The sequence below is a fragment of the Prenolepis imparis genome, unplaced genomic scaffold (genome assembly GCF_030444845.1).
Source record: "Prenolepis imparis isolate NDT839.2.m4 unplaced genomic scaffold, iyPreImpa1.0 SCAF_12, whole genome shotgun sequence".
NCBI lineage: Eukaryota > Metazoa > Arthropoda > Insecta > Hymenoptera > Formicidae > Prenolepis > Prenolepis imparis.
This window is the reverse complement of record NW_028141170.1, coordinates 904,768-917,257: the sequence shown is the minus strand read 5'-3', so window position 1 is coordinate 917,257 and position 12,490 is coordinate 904,768. Positions and strand designations below refer to the sequence as shown.

The following is a 12,490-nucleotide window of genomic DNA, read 5'->3' as shown; positions in this document are numbered from 1 at the left end:
TGTGATATAATTATTGTAAAATTATTTGTATATATATTTTGTTGCGCTTCTGCTTATCTTTGATTGCGAGATCAACTCGCGGGTATAACAATTAACAATATACATATATCAAATAATAGATTAAGAGAGATTATATAATATAAAAAATATAATTACTATTTATAAACTTCGGTATAAATATGTGTCCTCCAATTAATTCCAACAGAGAGTGCCATCCTCTTTTAATTTTATACGACCAGTCGCCAGATGCTTTAAAGCACGAGGATAAGCTCGATGTTCCGCTGTCTTTACGCGTTCTTGGAGGACAGTTTCTGTATCGTCTGGAAACACAGGTACTGCTTCTTGTTCGATGATAGCTCCCGAATCAATCTCAACCTAATAAAATATTTATTAAGAATATTAAATAACAATGAATTAGAACTGTCTTTTTATCAAATTCAATTGAATTAAATGAAAAACGAATTTGATCCTCACTCTCATACCTCTACAAAGTGTACAGTACAACCCGATACGCGCACACGCGCTGCTAAAACATCCTTATGTGCGTTTGGTCCCTTGAAAGATGGTAAAAGACTAGGATGAATATTTAATAAAGCTCCTTTCCAATGTTTTACAAATTGCTGTGAGAGAATTCGCATAAAGCCAGCCAGGCATACTATTTCTACTCCGGCATTGTGAAGTTCCACGTTCATGGTTGCATCGAAAGACTCGCGATTTGGATAGTCACTATGTTTAATTACCTACGAATAAAAAAATAATATATATGTATGTATATATATATATATATATATATATATATATATATATATATATATATATGTATATATATGATTGCAATGATGACATTGCAATATCTAATTTATATAATTACCACTGTTTTAATGCCGGCTTTTTCAGCACGTTTTAATCCTTCAACCCCGGGCTTATTGGAAATCACTAAGACGATTTCTGCTCCAATGTTCTGAGACGAGTCCCGAGTGGCGTTAATTAACGATTGAAGGTTTGTTCCACTGCCAGATATCAAAACACCTACTCTCTTAAGAGGCTTGCTTAATGTTGCAACTAAATTGGGAACATATTGTTTCATTTTCAGCTCGAAAACTCTTTCAAAGTTCTCCACGTGTACTTTACCTTGGCCACCTGTGTTAACAAATGTATAAATTAATAATTGATTATTGATAAATTAATAATTGGCGAATTTCCATTATATTACAATAAAGTTTCTTACCGCCATATGTATTCACGTTTCCAATAACTACAGGATTTTCGTCCTTTAGTTTATTCAAAATTTCAATCTTGTCTTTTTCGGAACATATTAAGACAGCACCAATCCCGCAATTAAAGGTCCTTAACATTTCGTGTTTACTGATTCCTCCTATACAAAAAATATATTTTAATTAACATTTATGTAAATTATATTACGCATTTGCAATTTAGAGAAAGAATATACTTACCAATCGCAGCTAGCCAGCCAAAGATTGGTAAAATATTCCACTTGATCGCATCTAATGTTACACCCAAATTACTCGGTAAAATTCTAGGTATATTTTCTAAAAGACCGCCGCCAGTGATATGCGCAAATCCTTTCACTAGATTTGTTCGTAAAGCGGGAACGATGGTTTTTACATAAATCTTTGTTGGTTCCAACAATTCCTCGCCTGCAGCATATATATATAGCTTGTTACATATACTCTGTTTTATATAAACTTAATATTATTTAAAAAAAATCTTGGTTTAAAAATTGTCTCGTACCGATAGTTCGATTTGTTGCAAAAGGTGCGATATCGGAATAACTTTTGTTGGCGAGTTTTAAGACTTTTCGCACCAAGCTAAAGCCGTTGCTGTGCACGCCGCTGGACGGAAGACCGATTACCACATCACCTTCCTTAATATCGTCCACTCGCGGTAGCAAGTTGCCCTTTTCAACTGCGCCCACCGCGAAGCCAGCCAAATCGTATTCTCCCTCGCGGTACATGTCGGGCATTTCAGCCGTTTCTCCACCAATCTGGAAAATATGATACATTTCTATAAATATAATCATTTATATAAATTTATATAAATGTTGTACATTTATATAAAAATACATTCGCGAGAAAATTCCGAATAAATATACATATAGCTTCACGTAAGGCATTTCTTTCAAAAATTTCTGTCTAAATTATATGCTGAACGTTACCAAGGAACATCCCGCTTGCTTGCAGCCTTCGGTTATTCCATTTATGACCTTCGCAGCCGCTCCAACGTCGAGTTTGCCGCAGGCGAAGTAATCCAGGAAAAACAGCGGTTCCGCGTTGTGCGCGAGGACATCGTTCACGCACATGGCAACCAAGTCGATGCCTACCGTGTCGTGTTTGTCGCATTCGATTGCTATCTGTAAAGAGAAGATTATCATTTATAAATACAACAGCACGGGATAATTAATTCTAATAATAATTTTATTCGAACTTGAGATTCACCTTTAATTTGGTACCGACACCATCGGTACCGGACACCAGAATAGGATCGTTGTAACCCGCGGCTTTTACATCAAAGAGACCTCCGAAGCCTCCTATAGTGCCCAGAACACCAGCGCGTTTCGTGGTGCAAGTAGCTGGTTTGATGACGGATACGAGATGATCGCCGGCGTCAATATTTACACCGCTAATTTTGTATGTTAAACTTCCCTTCTGCAAAATAGATCTGAAGCATTTGACTTGTTAATTTCATTAATCAAATATTAATTCAAATATTATATTTTCTTTTTATAATGTAAGAGTCAATCGAGTTATATACCTAGCAATTCCTTTGTGCGCAATATCCGTTCTGAATTGTTTTCCGTCAAACGATACGTGTCGAGCAGCCTGGGTGGCTCTAGCTGTTGCCATCGCTAAAGTAGGCGCTACATTGACAGTGATGAGGACTCTTCCACCTAAAAAATAATATACATATAATAATTATTTGAACGTTTATTTATAGATCTTTTTCACCGTATTATGATTGTAAAAAATTACCGTTAGTTATTAATTCGCCTTCCGATGAAACGGCTGTGCCGCAGTGAAAGACAAAGCAGTCCTGTTTATGCGTCACTTCATCGATGCCTGTTATAATTTGACCCTTGGACGAGGACGCCGGATAACCGCGAGATGCTAAAATCACACCTACAGCAGATACGTTCTCTCGCCAGGAAACAAGAGACGCGCTTAGAGTTTCTTCGCAACAAGCCTATAATTATAGACACATTGTAGTGATACAAAAATGAGATATATATGTTTATATGTAGTCTCTAACAAATAATATTAAACCTTCATAATCGTAAACAGATCCGACGTCAATAATGGTAATAGAACCTCCGTCTCAGGATCCCCGAATCTGCAGTTAAACTCTAAGACTTTCGGACCATCCTCAGTCAGCATTAAACCAGCGTACAATACACCTATATATTTACATTCTGTATAAATATATATGTACATACATAATATCCAATATAAGTATATCATTGTCGATAAAAAAATAACAAACCGACAAACGGAATGTTCTCTTTTCTAAGTCCATCCACAGCTCTCTGTAGAACATTTACTTTCACCTGTTCATATTCCGTTTCACTTAATAGCGGACATGGGCAATATGCACCCATTCCACCTGTATTTGGTCCAGCATCTTCGTTAAAGATTCTTTTGTGATCTTGCGCAGGCATCATAGGTACAACAGTCTTGCCTAAACATTAATAGAGTTTAAAGAAAAATTTTCAAACATTTTTCATTAAAAAATTAATTATAGTGTAATACAAATTTACATTAATTATGAAAATTTTAAATAACATTTTACTTACCATCTGTAAATGCGAGTACAGATACTTCTTCACCTTCCAAGAGTTCTTCAACAACAACAGTCTCGCCAGCAATTCCAAATTTCTTGTTGCTTAAAATCTCATCTATCGCATGACAAGCTTCTTGCTGGTCTTTCGCCACTATGACACCTTTACCAGCTGCCAAACCCGAGGCTTTCACGACAAGCGCCTTAAAGGATGCACTATAGTAAAGAAAGATATAAATCTTTATTTTATTAAAATATCCTTCTTTTGAGATTCTTTACTTACGTTTTAACAAAATTCTTTGCATCTGCTGCAGATGTAAAACTTTGCCATCTAGCAGTAGGAATATGATTTCTGTTCATAAATTGCTTTGCCCAATCTTTGTTAGCTTCAATCTGGGCTGCTTCTTTCTGTGGTCCAAAACATTTCACTCCCACATCCCTTAGATCATCCGCTAATCCCTGAGCCAGAGGATCCTCTGGTCCAACCACAACAAGATAAACATTATTGTCTTTGCTCCATTTGGCAATTTCCTGTGAAAAGAATAATTAACATAATTAATATTGTATAAAAAAATGGCTCTAAAAAAATTGTAATAAATATATACATATTTGTATATTATAGTGTACCTTAGTATCCTTAATATTTAAGTCAACTAATTGTACTTTATCCACTTGTTTAATACCGGTATTCTCAGGAGCAACCAAGATTTCTTTTACCTATATCAAATAGAATGCATATTATTTTAATTTCTACATCCAAGATTGTAATCATTTTTACAATTTTCATCGATCGATTCACTTACGTGTGGTGACTGAGACAATTTCCAACAAATAGCATGCTCTCTGCCACCACCGCCAATCACCAAAACTGTATACTGCATCATCTGTAAAAATAAAAGATGACATATTTTAAACAATGATAGTTGCACAAATATTTATACATATATAAAAATATAATATTTATATATAAAAATTAATTATTTATGTCATAATTCATTATTGATTCACAAATATTTATATATACAATTATTTATTTATTAAGCACTGACAAATATATTCATAATATCTAAGCCCAATATTGTCGAGATAAAAATATTTTGTAAATTCTATACTTACAGAGAGTGTTTGATTATTTATCTTTTTTTCAGACTCTGGTCAGAGCGAAAATACCAATCAGGAAGATCGCTGGAAATTTTTTTTGATCACGCACGAGTCTTCGAACGAAACGTGAGATGCCACAGGTGGTCGGAAGACCATGAATGCCCTCGCGCGACTATTCTAGTCTTATTGAAGGCGATGAACACGAGATAATTCAATCACTTGCCTTACGCAATGGAACCGGTCCCGCTGTTATTCACGGGGGTTAATCCATAAAAACATGCGTTTACATTATTGTGACATATCATAATAATATAAGAAATGATGCCCATATTCAATAAAAATACTTAAAATCGTTCTTTTTTTTTAATGAGATCTCTACCTTTCTTCTTTCATATATGTCACAAGGTTATACTTTTCTCCCATGTTTTGTTATATGTGTATTACAAGAGATATTCATAGTCATAAAGTAAAGATACAAACGCACAATTGTGATCTTAATTAATAACGAGAAAGAAATTTAATGAACATTCTTCATACATGTATATTTTTTAACATAATCATCTGTCAAAAACTTTGTTCCGAAATTTTGACAAATACATATCTTCACAGTTTTGTCCAGATGATTTTATATTAAAAATTAAACCCAAACATGTACAAATTGCTTTTATTATTAGATTTGTTAATAAATATTTTATGAAATATCATGCGTTTGTATCTCTACTTTTTGGATGTCTCATATATCGTTATTTTTCTTATTAAATTATAATAAAAATTTGATAGGTCTCTCTCAAGTTTGCCCGCGAAAGGAATAAGGAAGATGTATAGCTTTAGTACATGTTATTTTAATTATTAAATTTTTATACGAATGTGTTATTGCGTTGCTGGGGATCTTTGTATGCTGTTTTTGATGATGAAATTACTTCGAGATTATACTTGGCGGTCGTGAGGTCACGCGCGTCATTCTTATCGCAAAGGTTGTTGTAACTTATTTGTGTAACCGTATTTTCCTCGAGGACGTACCATTAAATTGAAAACAGCTTCGAAAATCAGCGATTCGCGGCGATTAATTTATCGTAACAAGAATTTTTTTCAACGCACAATAATTAATAAATTTGTTTTGCAAATCGATAAAAATCTTATAAAAGTGTATCAAAATTGACAAAAAAAATATAAAGTATTTTATTATCAAAGAAAACAAACCCTGAGTTTTTCTCTCAAAGATCTTAGTAAATAATAAATAAATAATTTTCAATTTAGTGGTATATTCTGTAAGAAAATTCTGGCTTTATAAACTCTGTAGCTCTTTCTTTTTTGCTCTACAATGCTACATAGCTTATAGAGATACAGCGCTATAGAGCATTTTTACAGAATAGACCCATTAAAAACTTCATCGAAAATACAGTATAAATCGATTATTCTGACAATAAATTCATCGCGAATCGCGAAGTTTGTCCGTTCGATGATATTTTGTTCGCATGACATTCGCATTTCTTCAGGATATACGTGACCGCAAAGAGACGTAATGATCGAAATTGCGCGACACGATATCACGAATAAGATATCGTCCTCGAGGTAATATATATCGTAGAGGTGACGACGGCAGATCGCCGTGACAAGGGTGGATCATGTTCACGTGCCGGTTTTGGTCGCGCGAATTCGCGCGTCGACTTCACGGATCGAGGTTGTCATCGTCATCGGCTAGTAATACTCCACAATCGTCCGAGGCAAAAGCTGCTATAGCGGCCGACGTCGCGGGTATCGTGGCATGCAAAACACCTCCAACAGTTAGTCTTACGATTTAATGTTTTATACGAGAAAATATAAATTATATAACAAATTCTCCTCTGATTTATATAGAAAAATATAAAAATTCTTCCGTACAGTTTCTCAAATAAAAACGATATACGCTCCTAAAGAATGAAACGTTCTATCAAATGTCGATTTCATTGACCAGTTATGGTCTCATTCTTATGGCCGAAATGTCTAAATTTATTTAGTAACTTATATATATTGCATCGAATGTTAAACTATTCATGCGCGATGCATTACGATATAAAAAGAAAATCTCTATTACTCTTTTAACAAATTATTGGTGGCCTGTTAATTAAAACTGTTTTTTAGCAGGCAAAGGACGCGCCGAGGCTACAAACTGTTCGCGTATACCGATGGAATCCGGAAACGCCGCGCGTAAAGCCGTACATGCAACAATTCAGCGTGGATCTGAATAAATGCGGTACAATGGTGCTGGACGTGCTTGGATTGATCAAGGCGCAGCACGATCCGACGCTGTCCTACCGGAAGTCCTGCCGCGAGGGCATCTGCGGATGTTGCGCGATGAACATAGATGGTGTCAATACCTTGGCTTGCATAACGTAACAATCGTCGTTTTAAAATCTTTGCCAATATACTCGATATAGTAGAAGTTTTGAGGATTTTCTGGATTTGTGGTTCCTCTCTTGAGAATTTTTAATGTATATCTTCGGTGATTTGAATATTTGCGATCCGAAAGCTTGGGATTTTGGAGATGTGGGTGTCTGAAATTAGAATGGGGATTACTTTATATATAATATATAAAATTATATATAAAAAAATTATTTCTAAAATAAATAACACATTCAAAACTACCTGTGAATCATTAGAAAAGTGAAAGAATCTCCGAAACCACTGGTAGTATATCCTTTGCCGCACACGTACGTGATTCGGGACCTGGTGGCGGACATGGAACAATTTCTGGATCAATTTCGGCAAATCGATCCGTATTTAAAGCGGCCGGGCGAAGACAATTTCCTCGGTATGCGACAGATCTTGCAGAGCCCGAGGGATAGGCGTAAGCTCGACGGCTTGTACGAATGCATAATGTGCGGGTGTTGCACGTATTCGTGTCCTCCTTATTGGTGGCTCGGCGACAAGTATCTAGGACCTGCGGTTCTATTGCAGGTAACATAGAAATAAAAATGCGACATCGAGATAATCTTTCTGTAACAGGATACACGTATACGTATATTGCTAGGCATATAGATGGGTGATAGACTCACGAGATACGGCACATAAAGAGAGGCTGGCGAAGCTACGAGATTTTTATTCGGTTTATCGATGTAAGTCGATCTTCAATTGCACCAAGACATGTCCAAAGGTAAATAAACATTATCACCTTTCTTGCGATACAGAGTTCCTAATTCCTTCAAAAAGAAATAAAATATTTAAATTAATTATATGCATATCGTGATCAATTTTTTTCGCATCTGACAGGGTCTGAATCCAGGAAAAGCAATTGCGCAGCTGAAACGTCTACTAGCAGGACTTGTGAAGAAAGAAAAATCAGATCTCGAGACGACGCTTCCAAATCCTTGCAACGGCGAAGAACAATATTCCTGCAAAAAGGAGTAAACAACAAAAAAACTAATAGACAATTCGAGACGTTTGTTCACTCTCTTTTTATTGTATAGTGCTTGTCCATTATTTTGAATAAAGAGCCACACATTTTTATAATGCGATAATGAAGTGTTTTGTTACTATACGAAAAGTAATATCTAAATTCATAGCGATAATTATATTTCAAAATTAAGTCTTACATTTTCCGCGACAGTAAATGCGTATATGAAATGTTTTTTATTTCTTTTCATTATTCTAAAAAATCTTAAAATTTTCACTTGGAAAATTTTACTAGATAAATTAATATTTAATACTGATCAAAAAACAATCTTCACAATTTGTGTTATATCTATTTTATACACAAGATACTCTGTGTTTATAAGTTAAATTACAAATCTGATTGTATTCGTCAATTTGAGATACGTCAAAAAGTAAAAAAATATATCGCAAAAAAATATGTATCTTATTCAATTTAGCTATTTCATTATCTTATATCTCATTAGTCTCTTATCTTATAATCTCTTTTATAATTTTAGTATCAAAGTTAATCACAGTTATATTTAACAGTAGTTAACACTGCCGACCGGAGATCGATAGAGATCAAACACAACTAAACGGAATGAATAGCCTTAGATATCTACTTCGTATATATATTGTATGAGATTATTTATATTCTGAGATCATTACGGTAATCTAACCGATTTGAACACAAGTTGCCCTATTTAATAAGTAGGTAACATCAATGCCTATCACAATCGCAATCAACGAGATCGTCGGATCCCATTGAAAGGATATTAAATACTGCTTTTTGTACTTTGCTTTTCTTTACTCGCGAAAAACCCAAGTTTGAAATATTCTTGTAATAAACTTTTAAATATGTTTTCTCACACCATAAGTCGTGTACGTTTTATCATGATTTCTGGAATCATTTCTGAATCGACCTCATGGCGATTTATCAAAACGTTCGAAGGTGGCACATTTTCATCAGTCTCCACATGTGATATCAGTGTATTTACTTCTTCTCGCATACGTTGATCTCTTAACCAGGGATGTAATAAGATTCCTGGCACCGTTATACGTTCATTCGGATTCACCGTCATCATACGTTTGATCTAGAAAATAACGCGCGATATTCAATTATAATAATTGCAAAATCACAGTTAATATAAGTATTGTTATATACTTGTGAAAAAGTTACACCTCACTGATATTTGATATTTACATATTATTATAGTAAATAGAGTCCGCAATGTGATTCAAAGTGCACATGATTCAGAATTCTATTCGCTATAATACATGTATATAAAAATTGAAATAATCAGTGAGATGTAACTTTTTCACTTTATTATTACATACCAGCTCTATAGCATCATAAGATACATTCCCAAAATGTGATGATGGAAATTGGTACTTTCCACGTCTAATCTGTTGCTCTAAAGTAATATTCGTGTTATGAACGTTAAAGGGAACTATGCCACTTAAACAGGCATATAGTATCACTCCTAAGCTCCAAACATCTACCTAAAAGAATCCCGATGTAATATAAAAACAACTTTCATAATTTGTTAGTTATTTCTTATTTAAAAACTTGTAAATACACATACTTGGTTTGTATAAGAGCTACGTCCTAGATTCGCCAGAATTTCAGGAGCAACGTACATAGGAGTCCCACAAAATGTTTTCATCATAGTCTGTGCATTTACTAACTTTGACAAACCAAAATCTGATACTTTGACTAAAGGACTATCCGACTTATCCTTCAGTAGTATATTCTCTGGCTATATGAATTTATTCATATCCATTATACAATAAAACTAATATATATCAATAGAATGTTTAAGAAACAATGTTTTAAATAATACCTTCAAGTCTCTGTGTGTGATGTCCTGCTTGTGAAGATAATGAACAGCAAGTACAACTTGATAGAATATCAGTTTTGCGCATGGTTCGGACAATTTATTTTTACTTCTTATTTTATCAAATAGTTCTCCACCTTCCATCAGTTCAAGAATAATATACATTGTTGTTGGTGTATCATAAATATTTTCCATTTGGATTATACAAGGCTAAAATAAGAATCTTTCTTTTTCTATCAATATTTAGATTAAATTAGAAATATAGAATAAATATGTCACAAATGTAACTTACATGCCTCAACCTCTTTAATATTTCAACTTCATTCCTGATATAAGTAGGATTATTAAATCCATTTATACTATTCATCTGTATAATTTTGACAGCAAATCGTCTAGAACCATCCTTTGTAAATAACTGTCTCACTTCACCGCAGGCACCAGTTCCTAATTTACGTCCAAGAGCATACATCTGTTTTAGATGAAATGGTAATTCACAGCTATTGTCTGACAGAATGTTCATAAATACATAAACTGTAAAAATTATGAAAGATTGTAATTTGTTATATCTGTACATATGATAATTGTTTACAATCAGATTCCATTACAAAATGCAGTTACTTGTAAAGTTTTTCTGAGCTATAGCTATTTCAGAATTATTTTCAATAATAACACGATTTCCACGGCCAACTTTGACCTTGTCGACAAACGTTCCATTGTGGCTCATATCTTCGAGATATACTATAAACTCGTTGCTGTTATTAATACGTTCTCTGAGTATGCGAAAGTGCACTTTGCTGATTATGTTTAGCCACCTCAATTGCATTTCATTTGTGGTGAAAACAATGTCGCAGGTCGTGGCACGTCCTACGGTATAGGTGTCTTTTACCATTTCTGTAAAATAAAACATATTTTGCAAATAAAACAATATTTCTCAATGCTGATACATATGTTTCATCGTTAGACGCATATTTGTCTGCTTGCAAAGATATAAAATTCTTACCTAGACCTTTCAAAGGTGTTCTTATAGGACAAAGTCTTCCCCAAAGAACTAATGTTGGCTCTTGGGTCAACACTTCTTGCGATTGTGTTATAACTTCTGCAGTTTGAGTGTCGGGCAGACTGCTGGGAATGTTCTGTTCTTGCGAAGCCATTTCTGTTTTGTCCGTACTTTTCTCCTCTTATTGTTATCGTCCTGAGGGAAAGTGAAAGATTTAGAGTATCCAAGAGTCGCCAGAACACGAGGATGATAACTGCTAATCACTCATCCTTGCGAATTAACAGATTTAAACGAAAAGTTTAAATGTACGAGATCGCGACTTTTCGAAAAAAAAAAAAAAAACTTACTTAGGAGCGAATTTGTATTTGTTATTTCAAAGAGTTTTGAAAAATTACGATCAACTACCGGCACATATACACGTGACAAAGCGCACACGTGCGTATAATTAAGGAAAAATTTCGCATGCGTAATAGCATAAATTACGTCTCAATTGTATATATATTTCGTTGCCATATTAGAAGTCTTGTAAAAAAGAAATAGAAAATAAATTTACATACTTAATATACATGTAAATATACATTATTAACGTACATCAATTGTAATTAAAAAATGTTTCTTTTTAATTTTTAAACAAAGTATTTACATTTCACAAGAAAAAGGATGCCGCCCTTTGTTTAAACATTTATCATATATATATATATCTAAGAGCACTTTAGAAAATTGACAATATATTATACGATGATACCTGATATATGATCGCACAAAGCACAAAAGGCTTTGTTTCGTGCAGAGCGGTTCTATTCTTCAAGAATAATTTCTAACCACGATTTTGTCTGTTTTTCTAAACGGCTTCTATCATTCACATGTTACGCACTTTCACATAAATCAATATACGTCAACTTGTTTTAATTAGTTTTAATACACTTACCGTAGCTTAATCGCTCGAATTCTCAAGCTGTCAATAATTGCCACGCGTGTTCTGTCGTTGATAATCTGCGTCGCATTTCTCAATTTTACATACATACAGTTTGTTCTCTGGAGTAAAACTTTTTGCACTTTTTGCTTTTTCTTTCTTTCTCTCCAATTTCTAAATATATGTATCTATCTCATTTCATTCGGTTCCCCAGTTTCAATTGTGAGAACTACAAAGAACAAACCTGTAACATTGTTATACTTGCGCATGCGCGAAAAAGAGCGGCAAAACTAAATTGTTTCTGCTGTGCAATGTTATCGATAAATTAACAACCTATTTTATCAACCGTATATATCGCGTGATCTTTATTATCGACAATTACTGAAGTATAATTTATATTATAAAATTTTTATAAATATATTTATAACATTTAAATTATCCTAATAATAAATATTGATT

The 12,490-nt window shown here is 33.9% G+C and overlaps 3 protein-coding genes across 4 annotated transcripts; 1 reads left to right on the top strand and 2 right to left on the bottom strand.

Annotated features, from left to right (window-relative positions):
* Nucleotides 1-10: 10 nt before the first annotated feature.
* Nucleotides 11-5,406, bottom strand: Gart (trifunctional purine biosynthetic protein adenosine-3 Gart). Its single transcript, XM_083052441.1, has 17 exons — nt 4,909-5,406; nt 4,596-4,676; nt 4,420-4,509; nt 4,076-4,323; nt 3,809-4,008; nt 3,499-3,693; nt 3,282-3,412; nt 2,991-3,201; nt 2,773-2,908; nt 2,457-2,679; nt 2,177-2,371; nt 1,753-2,005; nt 1,455-1,658; nt 1,229-1,375; nt 872-1,140; nt 483-740; nt 11-375 (listed from the first exon to the last, which is right to left on the bottom strand). Exons 2-17 carry the CDS (start codon nt 4,674-4,676, stop codon nt 193-195), a joined length of 3,024 nt encoding a protein of 1,007 aa, XP_082908567.1. The 5' UTR covers nt 4,909-5,406; the 3' UTR covers nt 11-192.
* A 675-nt stretch (nt 5,407-6,081) lies between these two features.
* LOC145944229 (uncharacterized) lies at nt 6,082-8,364 on the top strand. 2 transcript variants are annotated; one of them, XM_083052447.1, is made up of 5 exons: nt 6,082-6,677; nt 7,018-7,265; nt 7,533-7,830; nt 7,904-8,026; nt 8,143-8,364. In XM_083052447.1, exons 1-5 carry the CDS (start codon nt 6,519-6,521, stop codon nt 8,278-8,280), a joined length of 966 nt encoding a protein of 321 aa, XP_082908573.1. In that variant the 5' UTR covers nt 6,082-6,518; the 3' UTR covers nt 8,281-8,364. The 2 variants fall into 2 exon arrangements, with proteins under 2 accessions (XP_082908573.1, XP_082908572.1); XM_083052446.1 differs by having other exon boundaries at nt 7,015-7,265.
* On the bottom strand, nt 8,358-12,253 carry LOC145944225 (serine/threonine-protein kinase Chk2). Its single transcript, XM_083052442.1, has 8 exons — nt 12,047-12,253; nt 11,122-11,313; nt 10,740-11,012; nt 10,414-10,652; nt 10,128-10,331; nt 9,870-10,043; nt 9,622-9,786; nt 8,358-9,377 (listed from the first exon to the last, which is right to left on the bottom strand). The coding sequence occupies exons 2-8, from the start codon at nt 11,270-11,272 to the stop codon at nt 9,150-9,152; spliced, it is 1,434 nt and encodes a 477-aa protein (XP_082908568.1). The 5' UTR covers nt 11,273-11,313; nt 12,047-12,253; the 3' UTR covers nt 8,358-9,149.
* Nucleotides 12,254-12,490: the final 237 nt, after the last annotated feature.

Bases quoted from the DNA above. Each gene is read 5' to 3' on its own strand.
- Gart (XM_083052441.1), bottom strand. From the start codon at position 4,676: ATGATGCAGTATACAGTTTTGGTGATTGGCGGTGGTGGCAGAGAGCAT. The intron at 2,909-2,990 runs GTAATTTTTTAC...ATTATTTTTTAG, and splicing joins AGGCGAATTAATAACTAACG to GTGGAAGAGTCCTCATCACT. The intron at 376-482 runs GTATGAGAGTGA...ATATTTTATTAG, and splicing joins GTACTGTACACTTTGTAGAG to GTTGAGATTGATTCGGGAGC.
- LOC145944229 (XM_083052446.1), top strand. From the start codon at position 6,519: ATGTTCACGTGCCGGTTTTGGTCGCGCGAATTCGCGCGTCGACTTCAC. The intron at 7,266-7,532 runs GTAACAATCGTC...GTGAATCATTAG, and splicing joins AATACCTTGGCTTGCATAAC to AAAAGTGAAAGAATCTCCGA. The intron at 7,831-7,903 runs GTAACATAGAAA...GTATATTGCTAG, and splicing joins GACCTGCGGTTCTATTGCAG to GCATATAGATGGGTGATAGA.
- LOC145944225 (XM_083052442.1), bottom strand. From the start codon at position 11,272: ATGGCTTCGCAAGAACAGAACATTCCCAGCAGTCTGCCCGACACTCAA. The intron at 11,013-11,121 runs GTAAGAATTTTA...TTTATTTTACAG, and splicing joins AACACCTTTGAAAGGTCTAG to AAATGGTAAAAGACACCTAT. The intron at 10,044-10,127 runs GTATTATTTAAA...AAATTCATATAG, and splicing joins TCACACACAGAGACTTGAAG to CCAGAGAATATACTACTGAA.